This window comes from Boleophthalmus pectinirostris, unplaced genomic scaffold (genome assembly GCF_026225935.1).
Source record: "Boleophthalmus pectinirostris isolate CB_2022bp ecotype Guang Dong unplaced genomic scaffold, ASM2622593v1 HiC_scaffold_13, whole genome shotgun sequence".
NCBI lineage: Eukaryota > Metazoa > Chordata > Actinopteri > Gobiiformes > Gobiidae > Boleophthalmus > Boleophthalmus pectinirostris.
In genome coordinates, this window is record NW_026571036.1 from 11,710,327 (window position 1) to 11,727,581 (window position 17,255).

A 17,255-nucleotide genomic window follows, 5' to 3' on the forward strand; every position below is an offset into this window, starting at 1 on the left:
CTCTTATCTTATAATGTGCTCCAATAATAATAACCAGAGGTGGGACCAAGTCGTTGTTTTGCAAGACTCAAGTAAGTCTCAAGTCTTTGACCTCAATTCCGAGTCCAAGACAGGCAAGTCCAAGTCAAGTTTCAAGTCACTAGCCCATAAGTCCAAGTCAAATCCAAGTCTCCTGCTTTGAGCTTCAAGTCATTTCAAGTCTTTTAAACTCAAGTACCAAATATAGCTTAGATTTTATGGTATGGTATATTTATATATGAATATTGTTATAAGAGTTGTAGAAATGCTACTTATTCCTTTTTAAATGTTTTGGCAACAACTTAGTGTGACTCATTACGGTTAGAATAGAAATAATTAAGATTTAAAAATGCAGCTATTTAGTCGTGTAGTCTGCACTGAAATGGAAGTATCATGTTCTCTCTAGTTCCCTCTGTATTACAGTATTGTACTGTATACCATGATAATATTGTACCAAGAGATTTGGATATTGTTACATCACTATATATTATGCAAGATTGACACTTTTGAGCTTTAACTCATGTTAGAAGGCTGTTACAAAATGCTCTATTCCAACCTCTGATGCCATGAAGTGGTAGTTTTTAAGTTAACATCTTCCTTTTACCTTTTGTTCAGTAGAGACTGGGTGAAATTTTCCACATGATTCTAGTGAAGGTGTATGGAGTTTATAAACACAGTGGAGCAATTCCTGTGTTACCATGTGACATCACCAAGGTTTGTGTGTTAAACTTGTGTGAATGAAACAAATCACAACGTAAGGTTTTTGTTGAGGAAACTATTATAGATCAGAAAACAGTGTAATACAGTAGCCAGGCTGGCACCACCTAGTGCCTCTGCTCAATTTAATTTCTCTCCAGCGACTAGGTCAGGATTCAGAATACACTAGACGGTTTGCAAGAACCCCAGAAGTGCGAGTTCAGGCACCAGCCAATCAGCAAAGAGCCATACATTCTGTGTTGGCAACAATTCCCGAGATCGAGGACTTAAAGCCAGAACAAAGAGAATGTTTGGTGAATTTTATCAAGGGGAAAGACGTTATTGCCATTCTTTCTATGGTAGTACCTCCCTAGTAGAATTATTATTTTTTCAATAAGGAAGGTGATTCCCGCAAAGCTCATGTTAAGAGGGAGAAATTATGTAAAATATGATAAAGAAGTTTCCTCTGCATAAACTTGAGTTATTTTAATTGATTTATGGATTGGCTTGTCCTGTGTTTGTTTTCACCTACTCCCTATCTCCACCCACTCAACTCAAGATTACTCAAGATTAAAAAAAAAAAAAAAAGTCTAGGAGACTAGTATAAAATGACATGTGGCCATTTTTAACCACTACTACAACTTTTATCAAAGGCACTTTATTTTTGGATGTCACTATATGTTAAATAAAAATAATGACAAATTATAAAAATCAAACAGCAGCCAAAAAAAAGAGGACTATTTGTATAAAACTGATGGTCCATTAGTGTACAATGTTTTAACTTGATTAGCTCAGCTGGCCAAATCTCATTAATATGCACTCAGATCCACTTCATTCACTTAAACAGAAGCCTTAGCTGCCCGGTCAGCTAAAAGCTAAAGAACCCTCCCTCCGCTGGACACAGGCTGGCTGACATTACGTCCACATGTTTCCAAAGTTGTGTGCGTTTTGGAAATCAGACAATCCTGTTAGCTCTGAAGCCAACAAATGCTAATCTCATTAATATGCACTTATACAAAAGAGAGGACGCTTACCTCGCCCGACTGACGCCTCTTCCTCTTGTTGTTGTAGTAGTTTAAGTTACGGGCCTGAAAAGAAAGCATTAAAATGTATGAAAAAAACTGTTTAATACAAATATTAACAAGACTTTGACAATGAGGATAGTCCGTCATCTCTAGTTTTTGCTTTGATATAGCAAAATTGAAAATAAAAATAGAAAAAATAGGAGTAAGATCAAGAAGAAATGTCCAGATGAGCATCCGAGAATGTTTTTGATGAAGGAAAATTGGTTAAAAGCTCAAATCATTTTGCATATTATGTGTCCTTAACTCTTTCCCCCATGAAGACGACACTACAACCCATACTAGACTGACCAATAGGATTCAAGGATGCATTTCGCAGATTTTTTCTGAAGTTAATCAAAGTAATGACGATTGCAGCTTCCAGAAAAAAGACAACATGAAACACGAGTAATGGAAAGACTGCGGCGCACAGTTTTAGAAATAATGAGGAGTGGGTGTATTTTATGGATAACTTTAGAGAAAGTAACTTTTCTAAATTTCAAAGTGATGTTGATTTCAGAGAGTGAAACTTACGAAGGTGAGAATGCCTGCATAAAGTCCTGCGAACAAACTATCCAGGACTTTATACTCGATTATGAACCAAAATTGCCCCGAAATGTGGATGTTGCTCAGGCTAATCCTTTGAAATATTTCAGTCTTTTTTTTTTAAGATGAGAAGCTGAATGTAGTTTTTTCTTTCAGATTTTGCACCTGACCGGGTAAACTCTCATTTTCAGTGAGCTTTTATGATCCTGTAAATGAGTTGAATCACATTTAAACATCCGTAAATGAATAATTCAGAGTCTAAGGTTTCTAGAAATACCAAATATGTCTGTGTTTCTATAAAGTTCATGAGTGTGAAAATCATTTATAATCACTCATGGAAGTCTGTTTTCTTTTATGCAATTATGCTCTATGTTTAGCCCTAGTAATACATGTATGGGTTGTTCCTAGTCGGCGTCCAAGGGGGAAAGAGTTAAGGCAGATAAGTAAACTAGCAGCAATGACTTGGTGGATATTTATGCCATTTATGCGTTTCTTCTACTCACTGCGACTGATTAAACCGGAAACAACGCCCCAAAACCCCTTCCCTCCTTGGCACTTGTGTTTACAGTGACGCTGAGCTGAGGACACAGCTGCTCACACGGGCTGTAATGTCCACTGACCTGCTGAGCGACAGGGGCGGACCCTCCCACCGCCATCAGCACGGTACCAGTGTCGTTCAGGGTGCTGAAGGACAGGCTGATCTCTGTGGCGACGGCCAGGGACAGCCCCTTCAGCTCCATGTAGCCGGCCTTTGAGAAGCTCACTGTGTACAGGTTCTACAGCAGCACAAACACAAATGAATTATAAAGTTATGATTAGATGTAAACATTCAGTCTATGTAAAAAAAAAGAATAGTAAGAGTAAATGTCAGGACCTAACATCTGATTTTTTAATTCGAAGAAGAATAAAGCATCAGATAATATAAGATAAACAACCTTAGGCTACAATCCGGTGTGTTTACATTCATGTTGTGTCATGTTTGTGTCATTTGTCAAAATCAAATAAACAAATAAACGGGTATTTTCAAAAGATAGACCTAGAAATTTGAAAAGGTATTAGTAAAAGTAAAAGTATAATCATTTCATATTGTCAACATAAAGCTGTTGTCGCTTGCCTGGTTCAGTTCTGGTTCAGTCCTCAGTTCAGTTCAGTCCTCAGTTTCAGAGTCCTTGTTTCAGTCCCTGGTTCAGTCTCAGTCCTGGTCCCTGGTTTCAGTCCTGGTCAGTCTCAGTCCCGGTCTCAGTCCCTGGTCTCAGTCCCTCAGTCTGGTCCTCAGTCCCGGTCTCAGTCCGCAGTCTTAGTTCTGGTCTGGCCCCAGTCTCAGTCCTGGTCTCAGTCCCGGTCTGGTCCCAGTCTCAGTCCTGGTCTGGTCTGGTGTCGATCTCAGTTCTGATCACCCTACAGTCTACGCGGTCACACCTCCGGGCCTGTCTCGACACTCCTGGTTCAGTCCCGGTTCAGTCCTGTAACTGTCAATCGATCGTTAACAATTTTGTCGATCATGTTCATTTTTAATTGACAAACTGAATGTAGGTTCGCTGTGCGTAGCGTAAGGAGACGAGGCGCAAACACTGGAGTTGTGGCCTCACGGTCCCACGTTTCACCTCTAGCACCTCCTTGGAGATCACTGTACCACTCACTGAACGAGCTTATCAGTGTCCCGGGTATGAGCGGGTTTTTTGAGTATCCCGGTGTCGTCATGGTGCATGTAAACCCAGTATCCTTTTCAGTCTTTTCATCACAACAGTAGCCAAAATAAATAAAGTTACCAACATAAATAAAGTGAGTGAAATGACTAAACCTGCACACGTGTGATCTCTGAAAACATGAACCATCTCCAACATGATATACGCACAGTTCAGTCAGAAATCAGTTTGAAAAATAAGTTCAGCCTTTCATTTACATCTCTCACCTAAAAATAAAATGAACACTGTATTTAAACACATCTGTTCTTTGTCTGGTTGGGTTAGTTTTGTTCTACTCAGTTTGATTTAAGTTACCCCAGTCTGGCCCGGCTTTTTGTTAACGACTTACCTAATCTGAGCCTATGTTAAATTATTATTACTTTTTCACTTTATTAAATTTAAACTTATTTTTATACCTTGTCTTTGCCTTTCTGTTTGGACCACTACATAAATACCTGTGACTTCGTAAAAAAAGATGACTCTATAAGTTTGTATTTTTACATTTCTGCAGTTATGTTGTATTTTGTAATGAATAATTTGAACATAGGAGGAGATCAGTTCTAAAATACACCGCCCTTTAACCTTTCCTTGTACATCTGCTTGTCATGGATGTCTAAATACCTGGATGGTTGTGCATTATTGATAGAAACAGGAAGTCCGCGCTGATTGAGATGTGCGAAGTGTTGAACTGGGAGCAGAGAAACTCAAGGTCGTCAACAGGTGAATGAGCAGGAGAGGTTATCCGGGTGCTGTCTGCGTCGGTATAATTTATGTAATATGTACTGTGCCTTACATATTTATACTGGTGCTACTCATCGCCTGACACGCGCCTAATGGACTATTGATAAAGCTGCAGAGGTGCGATGGAGAATGTGGGATAGGATTTCAATACGGCTGCTCGGGATGAGGATTGATTTAATAAATTTGTGTCTTGATAAAATGTGAAATATTCAGACTAATATACAAGTTTTACAGTGATCCAGGCTGCCACAACCTTTTCTTTTGGCATAAGTTTTACACTGGGTCAGATTCTAACTATAGCAATTCTACTATTAAATTACTATTAGTCAGTGGTGTAGCAGGGACTTTCCAGGACTGAACTAGGACTAAACCAGGACTGAACCAGGACTAAACCAGGAGTAAACCAGGACTAAACCTGGTCTAAACCTGGTCTAAACCAGGTCTAAACAAGGACTAAACCAGGATTAAACCAGGACTAAACCAGGTCTAAACAAGGACTAAACCAGGTCTAAACCAGGACTACACCAGGACTAAACAAGGACTAAACCAGGACTAAACAGGTCTAAACCAGGACTACACCAGGACTAAACCAGGACTAAACCAAGGACTAAACCAGGACTAAACCAGGACTACACCAGGACTAAACCAGGTCTAAACCAGGACTACACCAGGACTAAAAACAAGACTAATCTAAGGACTAAACCAGGTCTAAACCAGGACTAAACTAAGACTACACCAGGACTAAACCAGGACTAAACCAAGACTAAAACAGGACTAAACCAGGTCTAAACCAGGACTAAACTAGGACTACACCAGGTCTAAACCAGGACTAAACCAAGACTAAAACAGGACTAAACCAGGTCTAAACCAGGTCTAAACCAGGACTAAACTAGGACTACACCAGGACTATACCAGGTCTTAACCAGGACTAAACCAGGACTAAACCAGGAGTACACCAAGTCTAAACCAGGACTACACCAGGACTATACCAGGTCTAAACCAGGACTAAACCAACATTAAACCAGGAGTAAACCGTGTCTAAACCAGGACTATTTAAAATTTTTACTTTACATGCCTGTAAATATAGGTTTGTTTGTTATATAAAAATGATCAAACATATTTAAAGTCCCCGTATGTAACTTTGAAGCAAAATAGCACGCTTTATTCATTTTGGTTGTTTTTATTGCCCTGAAAAAACTTACAAAAACATGCATCCTTACTGTGAGCGTGGTTGCAAAAAAATTGTCTTTACTCTAATCTTCTGTAATCTAATTTTACGTCACAGAACACAAACTGGGACAAATCTAAAAGAGTCTATTTCAACATTTCCCCTTAAGACACGGATGTAGTAGAATAGTATTTTGTGTACATACTCTAAGTAACTTTAGCATGTCCTCGATACAGCCCCGGTCTAATGAGCTCCTTACCTCCACAGTACATCCCTTGGTGACCCCGGTGTAGTCGGAGCTGCTGAGGAGATTATATGGAGTCCTGGACACTTCGATGTCCCTCAGGCAGCCGGCATAGCGCTTCAGCGTGACCTCTGACCTTTGAGGAGGAGAGCCATCATTAGTTACAGCTCATTTACATACAGGGCATAGGTAACACAAGGACGAAAAGGACTGGAGCAAAGGAAGCAGCTTGAGAAGGAACTGGATAGCTGCAGCTGAGAAGAAAGTGCGACTTGTTTTAAGGTCTTTTAACGTCTGTCTGTCTCAATCAGAGCTACAATATTTCACATTGAAACAAAAATGTGTAAGCCAGTGTGCTATGCCAGCGTTATAATTTGAAGTGATATAGCCTCGTTACTAGCGGCAAGTGAATTGAACGTATTATTGCTGAAGAGACAAATGTCAAAGTCAAAGTCAGATTAATAAACTGTGGAAAAGCCTTAGGAGCGCGGATCAGCCAGTAACAGTATAATCAAAGATCAATAATGTACATTTGCGCTTTGCTGTAGCATTAGCGTTTTGAGCCTCATGCAGCGTGGGTGTATACTGGAAAATATAATTGTTTACCTGGCAACCATGCTGTTAAGATAAAACATAATGATTCATTAGACAAAATACACAACACATTTTCAAATATATCATTACATTAAAACAGGGATGCCCACGCTTTTGATCTACCAACTACAAAGCCAAACAAACTGTACTGCACTAAAACACTCTGCGCCACTTTTTTACACTCTCACCCACAGTTTGAGAACCCCTTCTTTAAGAAAACTTACACTGGCACTTTACAGAAAACTGAAAAAAGCAAAGAAAGTGAGTAGGATTTTTGAACCTGTTTTTTCAAGTTCCAAACTGGAGTTACATTCTCTTACTGGTTTTGCGGTGGGATTGAGCCTCTGCACATTTACCAAACCAACCGCACATTGTGACAAATACAGATACATTTGTGCACTTTTATTAGGCAAACTTCAGCCACATGTCGCGGTAGTTCTGTTCTGTGCTGTAGGCTCCTCTGTGCCAACACTGTAACATAAATTTAGATTAGTTTTTGATTCGAGTTTTGTCTTGCCCTACTAATCAACGTGCACTGAGGAGGAAGTCTGTGTGTGCTGTACGCGGCGAGGAGTGGCGCGCTGATGTGAGGCAGATGGACAGATTGTAAAAAGTTTAACCTGCCCTGTGATACGCGCTGGTACGTGCTGTTGCGGACAAGATACGTGCAGGGAGTGTGTGTGTTTGTGATGTGCCGCGCAGTATCCGTACTACAACACTGCGATCTACCCATACTACCTTGACGATCAACTGGTAGATCGCAATCAACGTACTGGGCAAACCTGCATTAAAGGCTGTAAAAGAAATCTCATTTTGTCATTTAAGTGCAGCCCTTGCATGCGCCATGTCTGCCCAAAATAGAGATTTGTAGTTACCTGTAGTTCCCGATAGTGGGCAGGCCTCCGAAGTAGATCCTCTGGTTCTCTCTGAGGTTGAGTCCAGTAGCTGAGCCCTGGGACACGGCCACGATTCTCTCCTCTGCCCCACTGTCAATGTCCACTACGGTCACAGTGGCTTTGGAACAGACAGACATAAAACCTTTTCAGACTGAGGTAGACCACATTCACAAGACCATTAAATGTAAAGCTACGCCTTTTAAAGAACTCACTGGCTTTAAATTGTAACGATAACCTGTGCAATCAGTGATGGGTTGAAAAATATACTTTAATTTACTAAATCGTAGTTTTCAGACACCACACTTTAATTCAACTTGAGAAATATATTTGGGAGTATAACAAGTCTTTTATGTTGATAATATTAAAGCATTGAAACATTTGTGTGACATGTCTCTTTTATATGATTTAGTGTTTATAATTTCTGTGGTCTATCCATTTTTCCAGATTTTTTGCATAATTTATTGTTTCGTTCTTTCACTAACAAAATTATAAATCAGATGTTGCATCAGATAGTTGCTCTAATTTGAGTAGTAGTTTCAGCCTAAACTTTTTTCACCCATAATCTCCTGGATCACTACTTTTACTTGAGAACAATTTTTGGTAACTCCACCCCTGTATCCATTTGACCTTCACTCCTGGTCAATATTAAATGGCTGAAGTTGAATTGAAATATATATCTATGTAAAACCTACCTTGTTTCTTGTTCCTGGACATGGTGAGGGATTTCCAGTGTCCGTCATTGTGGCGTTGTGTTGAGATGGCACTGCCCACACCAGAGCCAAGGTCAAAGTTCACCTTCACTTTACCCTCTGACAGTTCCAGAGACATGAAGTCCTTCTGTAGAGACATGAGAGGAGTGCGTGAGCCACAACATGGATAGAAAACTGTACAAATAAGAACTCTGATTACAAACAGAACCCACCATGTCTTGTGTGGCCAGGTACATGAGCAGAGCGTCGGAGGTGAAGGTGCGGAACTTGAAGGTGACTGTGGAGACGTTGGGGTTCCACCTGGTGGGACGGGCCACTGCAGCATAGCCCTCCCCGTCCAGCTGCACTGTGCCCTCACCATCCGACTTCTGAGGGCTACAAAACACACAGGAATGCAGCATATGGTTTGAATAAACATTTTGTCTATAGTACTGTATTTTTTGGACTATAAGTCGCACTTTTTTCATGGTTTGGGTGGTCCTGCGACTTATACTCCTGTGCGGCATATACATAAAATTTTCACACTGACAGCCACTAGAGGGCGCTCTAGGCTTGTGTCTCAGTATCTGCTGCTCCTATTACTCCTGTACCACTGTCATCTGGCTCTACTGCGCATGTCTCCTGCAGAAAGAGCCTCTGTCTTGTCTGTATCATGTCAGTCGATCGCACCATTACTTCTGCACCACTGAAAATTTTACATATAAGTGACTTCAGTGACACCGAAACCATCCTGTCAGGATTCAGAATGGCCGGAATAATTCTAACTGGAACTGATGCTGAGTCTGATGACAGGTACGCAGAAGAGGAAGTGGTGCTCCGTTTACCTCTGGAGGTCGTGGAGTTGGTCAGAAGTGACACCGAGGACAAAGAATTCAATGGATTTAGTGATTTGGAGTGATATCAAGAGGTTTTGGTAAACTTGTTCTGTTCTGTTGTTTATGTTACAGTTATCTGAAGAACTGTTCATATGTGACGTTAACAGACTGTTGTTCTCTGTTCTACTGTTACTACTATAACTTGACTTTCAAGATTAAATGTCAGTTCCTGGTCTCTGATTTTATAAAATTAATTTCCCCCAAAAAGTGTAACTTTTAACCTCTGCGACTTATATATGTTTTTTCCTTATGAATTTTTTGCTGATGCAACTTATACTCTGAAAAATACGATAAGCGGTTATCACTCATTGCATCTTACCTGACGACACATCCTTTGCAGTCTCCTTGTCTCTCTCTGTAGTTCCACAGTCCAATGGGTTTACCATCCAAGAAGGTCTCCCCCATGCAGCCTTCAAATGTTGAGCTCCTCACTGCGTCAGCTTTCTGCAAAATCAAACAAGTCATTAAATAATATGTAAAATCATGATTAAAACTGTGAAGAAAGAATTACAGTGTTTTGTTTCATGCATTAATAGGCAGCAAATATGTGACATTGCAATCTTCTAAAATCCCAGTAGTTTCAGATTGAGCTGAAGGACAGGTCAGAATTCTAAGATGAAATTCGCTGCTTAACTGTCAAATTGCAGATTTATTATTATTGGTTTATGATTAATATCTTTGTAATTGCTGGGTCTATCCACATAAAACAAAAACTGGCACGAAGTTCCACGTCTTCTCTTCAAGTTACATTAGCAAAAGCTTAATTATTTTTTTTTACAATAGCTTCAGAAAGCGGTGCCAAAGCAAAGTTATGATTGTTGCCAGTTGAAAAGACTTTAAGACAAGTGTGTGGAGCCAATCTCAAACAAAAAATTACACTGACCCCTGCCCTCCATCTGAAACTACGGCAGATTATAAATGAAAAAGTAGTGATAGTAGTACCTTGACAGTTCCGAAAATCCCTCCCACAAACAGATACGCGTTCTGGTCCACGTCCAGGATGGTGAAGGAGGTGGGGGAGTCGGCGCTGGCCGGAGTGGGCATCATCCCGGCGTTGGGCCCCTCCAGTGGGTACACCGCGATGGTCCCCGTCAGCCCCTTCCTACAGACAGAGGAGTGATGGCTTGTTATTCAGTTTGGCTGGTTGTACTTTTCGCATGACAACTCCACTGATTGAAAATGTTACTACGGCAAGAATTCAATTTTTATGAACTCGTTGTCACCGCGCTTCTTGGTATTTTAGCAGCGCAGTTTTTTTTACAGACGAATTAATCTTGCGGCCCGGAGTTTGCTTTCATACTTTGGTGTACAGCGAGGGGAGACGTTTTGAAGACGGATAGCTGGTGTGATGCTATTGGAAAGCGCCTTTGGGAAATCTCTAGCATAGAAATGTGTGGGACAAGTGTGCGCGGTGAAAAAGAGGCTCTATACACAACGTAAGACAGAGTGGATTTGTTGGACTAGGCTGTCTCTGTGTAATGATGTAATAATAATGTTCCCCGGGCCGACAGGAGGTGCACGTCTTGATTTCCCAAATGAGTGGATATGTTTTATACAGTAGATTCGATGTAAGCGTTTCCCCAGGTTGTGGTAAATCAGTGTTTGTGCTAATATGATGGCTGCGTGACGTGAGCTAAGGTGAAGGTAATATACAAGCTGCTAACAAATCAACAGAATTATGCTATTTTCACTTAAAATTTGAAGGAGAATTTATTTATTGTGCAAATTAAAAGGCTCGTGCTTGATTTTAAACTATGAGTCAGGAATATGTTTTAGTTTGAACCTTTAACCAGACCAATTCGTGTATCATTCGTTCATTCGTTTTTCAAAATAAAACCAAAAATAAGAAAACGAATAAACAACTACACTATTTGTCTCCAAAACCAAAATGAAAAAACAGATAACGATTCACCATTTCCGTGACTTAAACTGCAATGCCGGACTTTTGTGGCACATATGGACTGAACCAGGACTAAACCAGGAAAAAAAAAAAAAACAGGACTGAGACCGGGAACAAGACCAGGACTGAGACCAGAACTTAGACAAGGACCAGACCAGGACTGAGTCAGGGACCAGACCGGGACCAGGACCAGGACTGAGACCGGGACGGGACCAGAAATGAGACCAGGACTTGAGACCGGGAACAGGACCAGGACTGAGACCGGGACTGAGACAAGGACTGAGGCCAGGACTAGACCAGGACCAGAATGTGATTGAGATCGGGACTGAGACCAGGACCAGACCAGGAATGAAAACAGTTTAGTCCTGGTTTAGACCTGGTTCAGTCCTGGTTCAGTCCGGCGTCACAGTTTAAGTGGGAATCGGCTGTTATCCGTTTTTTGTTTTTTTTCTTCCATTATTCATTTAAACACAAAATCGAAAACTGAAAAAAAAAAAATATCCGTTTTTTCATTTTGGTTTTGGAGACAAATAATGAAGAAAATTGTTCTTTTTTCATTTTCTTATTTTTGGTTTTATATTTAAAAAAGAATGAACGAATGATACAAGGATTCAGAACCTTTCCTTTGAACACCACGTCAAACAAATCACCTTCTATCACCTCCGGAACATCGCTCGCCTCCGCCCATCTCTCTCCCCTCAGTCTGCTGAAACCCTCATCCACACCTTTATCACCTCCCGCCTCGACTACTGCAAAATCCCGCTCTATGGTTCACCCTCCAAACTCTTCAACAGACTCCAGTACATCCAGAGCTCTGCTGCCCACTTCCTCACGCACAGAAACACATCAGCCTTGTCCTCAGAGATCTCCACTGGCTCCTCGTCCCTCAGTGCATCCAATTCAAACTCCTCACCACTGTGTACAAGACCCTCCATAACCTGGCCCCCACCTGCCTCTCTGAGCTCCACCAACACCACACCCCCACCCGTGCTGCCCCCACCCTCTGGAAATCCCTGCCCAAACACATCAGAGACTCATCCCCATGCCCCATGTTTAAAAAATCCCAGAAAACCCATCTCCTTAAAACAAAACAAAACAAAAAAAACTACCATTAACTGTCCTTACTTCTCTTGTTTGCCTTTGTTTGTCTCCTCATGTAAAGCATCTTTGAGTATCTTGAAAAGCGCTATACAAGTGTTATGTATTATTATTATTATTATTATTATTATTATTGACACACAATGACACTGTCTGCTATAGTATCATTCAGTTCACAAATTTTTTGCTAATTTTCTACTCTTAAAAATGGACCATGACAGAAAATAAAGTGTCTGGTTTAGTGTCCAATCTGCAAGTATATTAAAATCTGGCAGATGACTATGTATGTTCATAGTAATTACGTAAAAAAACAATATAAAAATCAATCCTTACAGAAATACCAAGAAGACTAGATATTTTGTCTTTAGAAGTAAACTAGGACTATTAACTAAAGACACGCTTTTCTTAAACATTACCTTTTATTTTGATACAATAATAAACGATACATTTTGTTCCTTCTTTATCATTATTATTAGTTTGTACGACCACAAACAAAACTGGCATCTTTAAAAAATGAAAAAAAAAGTGATTGTATTTGTGTTAGAGAGGTTAGTTTATGGAACAATCTGAGTGATGATTTAAAAAAGTCTAACACTGTAGAAACTTTTAAAAAACAGTATAAAGCGTTTTTGAAAGATATAGATCTCTAGAATTAATTAATTATGCATTAAATTTTGTTTTAATTTAGATTTTGTCTCTTACATAAACAGTAAGTCGTAAATGAAATTGTAAATGCAAACTTGCTGTTCATACGCTGCTTTTCTATCATTGTTTAATAGGATTTGGCTTTATAAGTACTTTTTACTTCAGTCTAAACCCTTAGGTCATGATCCATGGTTTTGTAGTGCTGCAAAATGACCTACTACTACTACTACCACTACCACTACCACTACCACTACTACTACTACTACTACTACTCTACTCTTACTAGGCTTTGTAATTACTTAAAGAAGACCTATTGTGTTTGACTCTGCTCTATGGCAATAAGCTATGACACCCATGGATCACTTTGTCATATTTTGGACCTTAAATTCATCCAAAAAGACAATTAAAAAAACAAGTCCGCTGACAACAAAGAGCCACGCCTCCGATATACTTCGGGTTTGGCATTATAAGTACTTTTTAACTTCAGCCTCATCCCTTCGGTCATGATCTATGGGTTTATAGTCTATGTTTTGTTTTGTTTTGTAGTGCTGCAAAATGACCGAATAAAAAACTACTACTTCTACGACTACACTTTATAATAACCTATTAAGAATGATTAAGGCTTAGTAATTACTTAAAGAAAACCTATTCCGCTTGACTCTGCTGTACGGTTATAATCTATGACACCCGTGGATCATTTTGTCATATTTTGGACCTTTTAAATCGCAATATTCATCCAAAACGACGATTAAAAAAACAAGTCTACTGACAACAAAGAGCCGTGGATTTTAAAATTTTTCTTTCATTTGTACCAACAAATATTCATGCTTCATTATAAAGTGTTAACAATTTCAACAAGAAATGTAAAAGCGTATAAACTATTCCGTGCACCAATCGAATAGGCTACATAGAGCACTATAGTAACTGTGAAGTAAGTAAAATGAGGTGAAGAATGTCATTTATATAAATAGTATTTTCTTCATATTGGCAATGATTACACATATTCAGCATGCCATGAAATACGCAGTTATGCTACACACCTTAAGAATTGCAATCCTTGGACTATAACTACCATTTGAATTGCCACTTCCCATGTCACGAATGCGAGTCCCTTTAAATACATGTCAAGGTAAACTGCAAGAAGCCTCTCTCCTTTATATTGGAGTAAATGTAAAAGGTTTAGAATGTGCCGTATGTGAGCGTGCAGACAGACATGTACCCACCGTGAAGCCTCGATGCGGTGCCAGTTTCCGTCGTGGATGGTGAGATCCGGATACTCCACCCTGCCCACGCCCGAGCCCACGTCCCAAAGGAAATTCACCTTCCCCTTTCTCATCTCCAAGGCCAGGAAATCAACCTACAATCAAGACAACACAATGTACGGTTAGAGAAAGCAACGCGGTCTTTTTAACCGTGATGTGACATTGCATAGGAATAGTTGTGTGGGGTAGCGGAGGAAGGTCACTGTAAATTGTGTTGTTATTGATATTTACATTACGCCATTATGAATTCACCTCTGTAGGCCAATGTATTCAGAAGTGAGAATAACTTCCAGATGGGAGTAGAGCTTAAAAACACAGTCCAAATAACAACCTTGAAACCCTTGTTACCGTGGACCACTTATATAAATAAAATAAATAATTCCATTCACATTTTATTTCACATATATAATGTAAGTGTACATAATGTAACTTCACTTTTATTCAGTATTAGCGAGCATTGCATTCTTCCTACTTCACTAAATACTTTGCAACAAACTTTTGTAGTGTATAATGTGAAGATTATCAATTTCAAGATAGAGTATGTAACTTTCAGGAGGTGTCACGTCACTTGCTTGATTCCACGGAAATAAAACATTAACTTGGGAATATTATCCTTGGAAACAGATATTTTTTTTTATGCCATACTGTGGAATATTATAACCAAAAGAAAACATTTCCATGGAAACAAGCATGGGGTCAGGTTAGTAGATATGCAAGCCCGACTACAGTGTGTTTTTAACTTCAATAAAAACACCTTAAGTGAGTCTAGTCTATTATTTGCTTTAAAAAGTTACATGCTGTGGCATCTTGAACGTAGTAATTTAGGTCTCAAATATAATTAAGAAAAAATAATAGCGACCAGAAACAATTTATTAATTAATTCACTCTAGACCCTGAAAATTAAACCTTCATCAAAAGTGCTTATTATCTGGTGGTTTTTGTCACATTTACATTACTTTAAAATAGGGCTGAACGATCTATCTATCTATTTTGAACTGAAAATTGTGATCTCAGACAACACGATTTTGGAAGCATCAAAGCAGTGTTTTTTCCAGTCCTCCTAAAGCCTAATTTTAAGGGCGAAGTGTAGGTCTGCGTTGACCCAAGGCACACTGCTGCCATCGCCTTGTCACTGTTGTTTTTGATTTATGGATCTGCGTCGAGGCAATTCACCACCACAACACTAGGAGGCTACGATTTAAGCCTGGTGTTCGTGTAAAGTTTAACATGAATCATCTCCAATACGATAGAAGCACAGAACAGACTCACCATCATCAGCACATCCTCTGTCATAGAAAGAACACACATATTCCACTGAGTCATGTCCTTTAGTTCAACAAAAGCTGAACCACATCAGAAGCACAAGGAGCAAGCTGTTTTTTCAGTGCTTATAGTTTATGCAAATTAGCCATGTGGTTTTAAGTTTCATTTCTATAAAACGTAAACAAATGTGCACAACGTCCAGCGTCAAATTATTGGTGCAGGACTCTGGTATGATGTAAGTTTCTGTGATGTTTGCAAATGTTCATGAGCACAAAAATTTCAAAAAAATTGTGGATGAAATCAAAATTTCAATATCTGCCAAAAAAATCGCAATTCAGTTTTTTCTTAAAATCGTTCAGCCCTACTTTAAAGTTAGATTTCATAAAGCTGGTCACATAGTAGAGGAATGGTGATCTATTAGAGCAGGGGTGTCAAACAGACAGCCCTTCAAGACATTTAATCTGGCCCTCGGCTGATTTTCTACTAAAATATTTTAACAATATTTTCTATTAAAATATTGGTAATTTTCTGCGGTGTTTATCACAGCAGCGTCTCCAGCGCCTCTGTGCGTGGCCCCTCCCACCAGAGCAGCACAAATGAAGACTTGTCTCTTTCCAAACGCTCTTAAAGGACGATCGTTTTGACTGTTGACCATGACACCCTCATCAGCAAAATGTCAAAAATGAGAAAAGTGGACAGTGAGTGCAGGATTTTCCAAGAAAAATATCCTAAATATAAAATATAAATATATCCTATTTGCATACAAGTTAATGTTAAAACATTGTGTTGAAATTGCATTTTTCTTAAAGTTTCAGGTTGTTCATAATATTATAATATTTTGTAAAAGAAAGTTCATCAATTAAAAAAGATTTCTGTAATAGATTTGCATTTCTCTGCACAAATATTTGAACTTATTGCTATTTTTGGGGTATATATATGCCAGATATTTTCTGATCCGACCCCCTTTGGGATTAAAGTAGATTGGATACAACCCCCGGACCAAAATGAGTTTGACACCCCTGTATTAGAGGAACGGTGATCTATTAGACAATGTGAAAGAGTGACAGTTCATAATTTCAGTTGTTTGGTTTCCTTTCACAACAATCTGAACACTAACATCCCTAAATAGAACAAATCTGTTATTATTATTTTTTTCCCCAAATACTTAACGTGATCAGTAGGGCTATAGTTCATAATGACACAAATGTATGTATTAGTAAGTGAGTGATCGATGGTCACTGAAGCCATACCTCTATCAGACTGCCCTGGGGCGACCGTGACTGTCTCATCATCTCCAATTGTGAGTCGCGAATGAATCATGCAATTTTAGTCTCCGGAAATGTACTTCACAAGATTGATGCGCTATTATTGTAAGCGCGCAACAAATACTACCTCGCAAACACATAATATAAAGCATCTATTTCCATTCATATATTTTAATTTGGACCGTCAAACACAGGACTACAAACCTGCGCCATTTCATCTTGCTTTTCTTAAACCGACAGATGGGAGGTTGTGTAAGAGCATCTGGCCATGATGTAAAATGATGGTAATTAATACACGTCTTGCAAGTAGATCTATGAATCACTACGCATTTATCATGGAGGGGACAGGAGCTGGGAGGTAATACGGCTCGTGCTAGTCTATTCTAAGTCTCTAGCTTGTCCTTACATATTGCCGGATCTTTCTGTATTTTGATTAATGATCTTGTTACTTATGTATGAGGGAAAAAAATTATAATTGCGGTTTTCGGTGGACGCTGTAATCTCCCGGCCGCCTCTGAACTAGCCGCATTATTATTCAAATAGCATTATGCACAATTATAGATTATTAGGGCGCCACATCTGAAGACT

The 17,255-nt window shown here is 39.3% G+C and overlaps 1 protein-coding gene across 1 annotated transcript in view; it reads right to left on the reverse strand.

Annotated features, from left to right (window-relative positions):
- Positions 1-17,255, reverse strand: part of LOC110156398 (laminin, alpha 2) — a 332,216-nt gene that overhangs the window by 37,912 nt on the left and 277,049 nt on the right. The window contains 10 exon segments of the mRNA XM_055149659.1: positions 1,749-1,802; positions 2,942-3,097; positions 6,175-6,295; positions 6,766-6,777; positions 7,629-7,767; positions 8,342-8,486; positions 8,572-8,734; positions 9,554-9,678; positions 10,177-10,336; positions 14,101-14,234. Coding sequence (XP_055005634.1) covers positions 1,749-1,802; positions 2,942-3,097; positions 6,175-6,295; positions 6,766-6,777; positions 7,629-7,767; positions 8,342-8,486; positions 8,572-8,734; positions 9,554-9,678; positions 10,177-10,336; positions 14,101-14,234 — 1,209 coding nt within the window.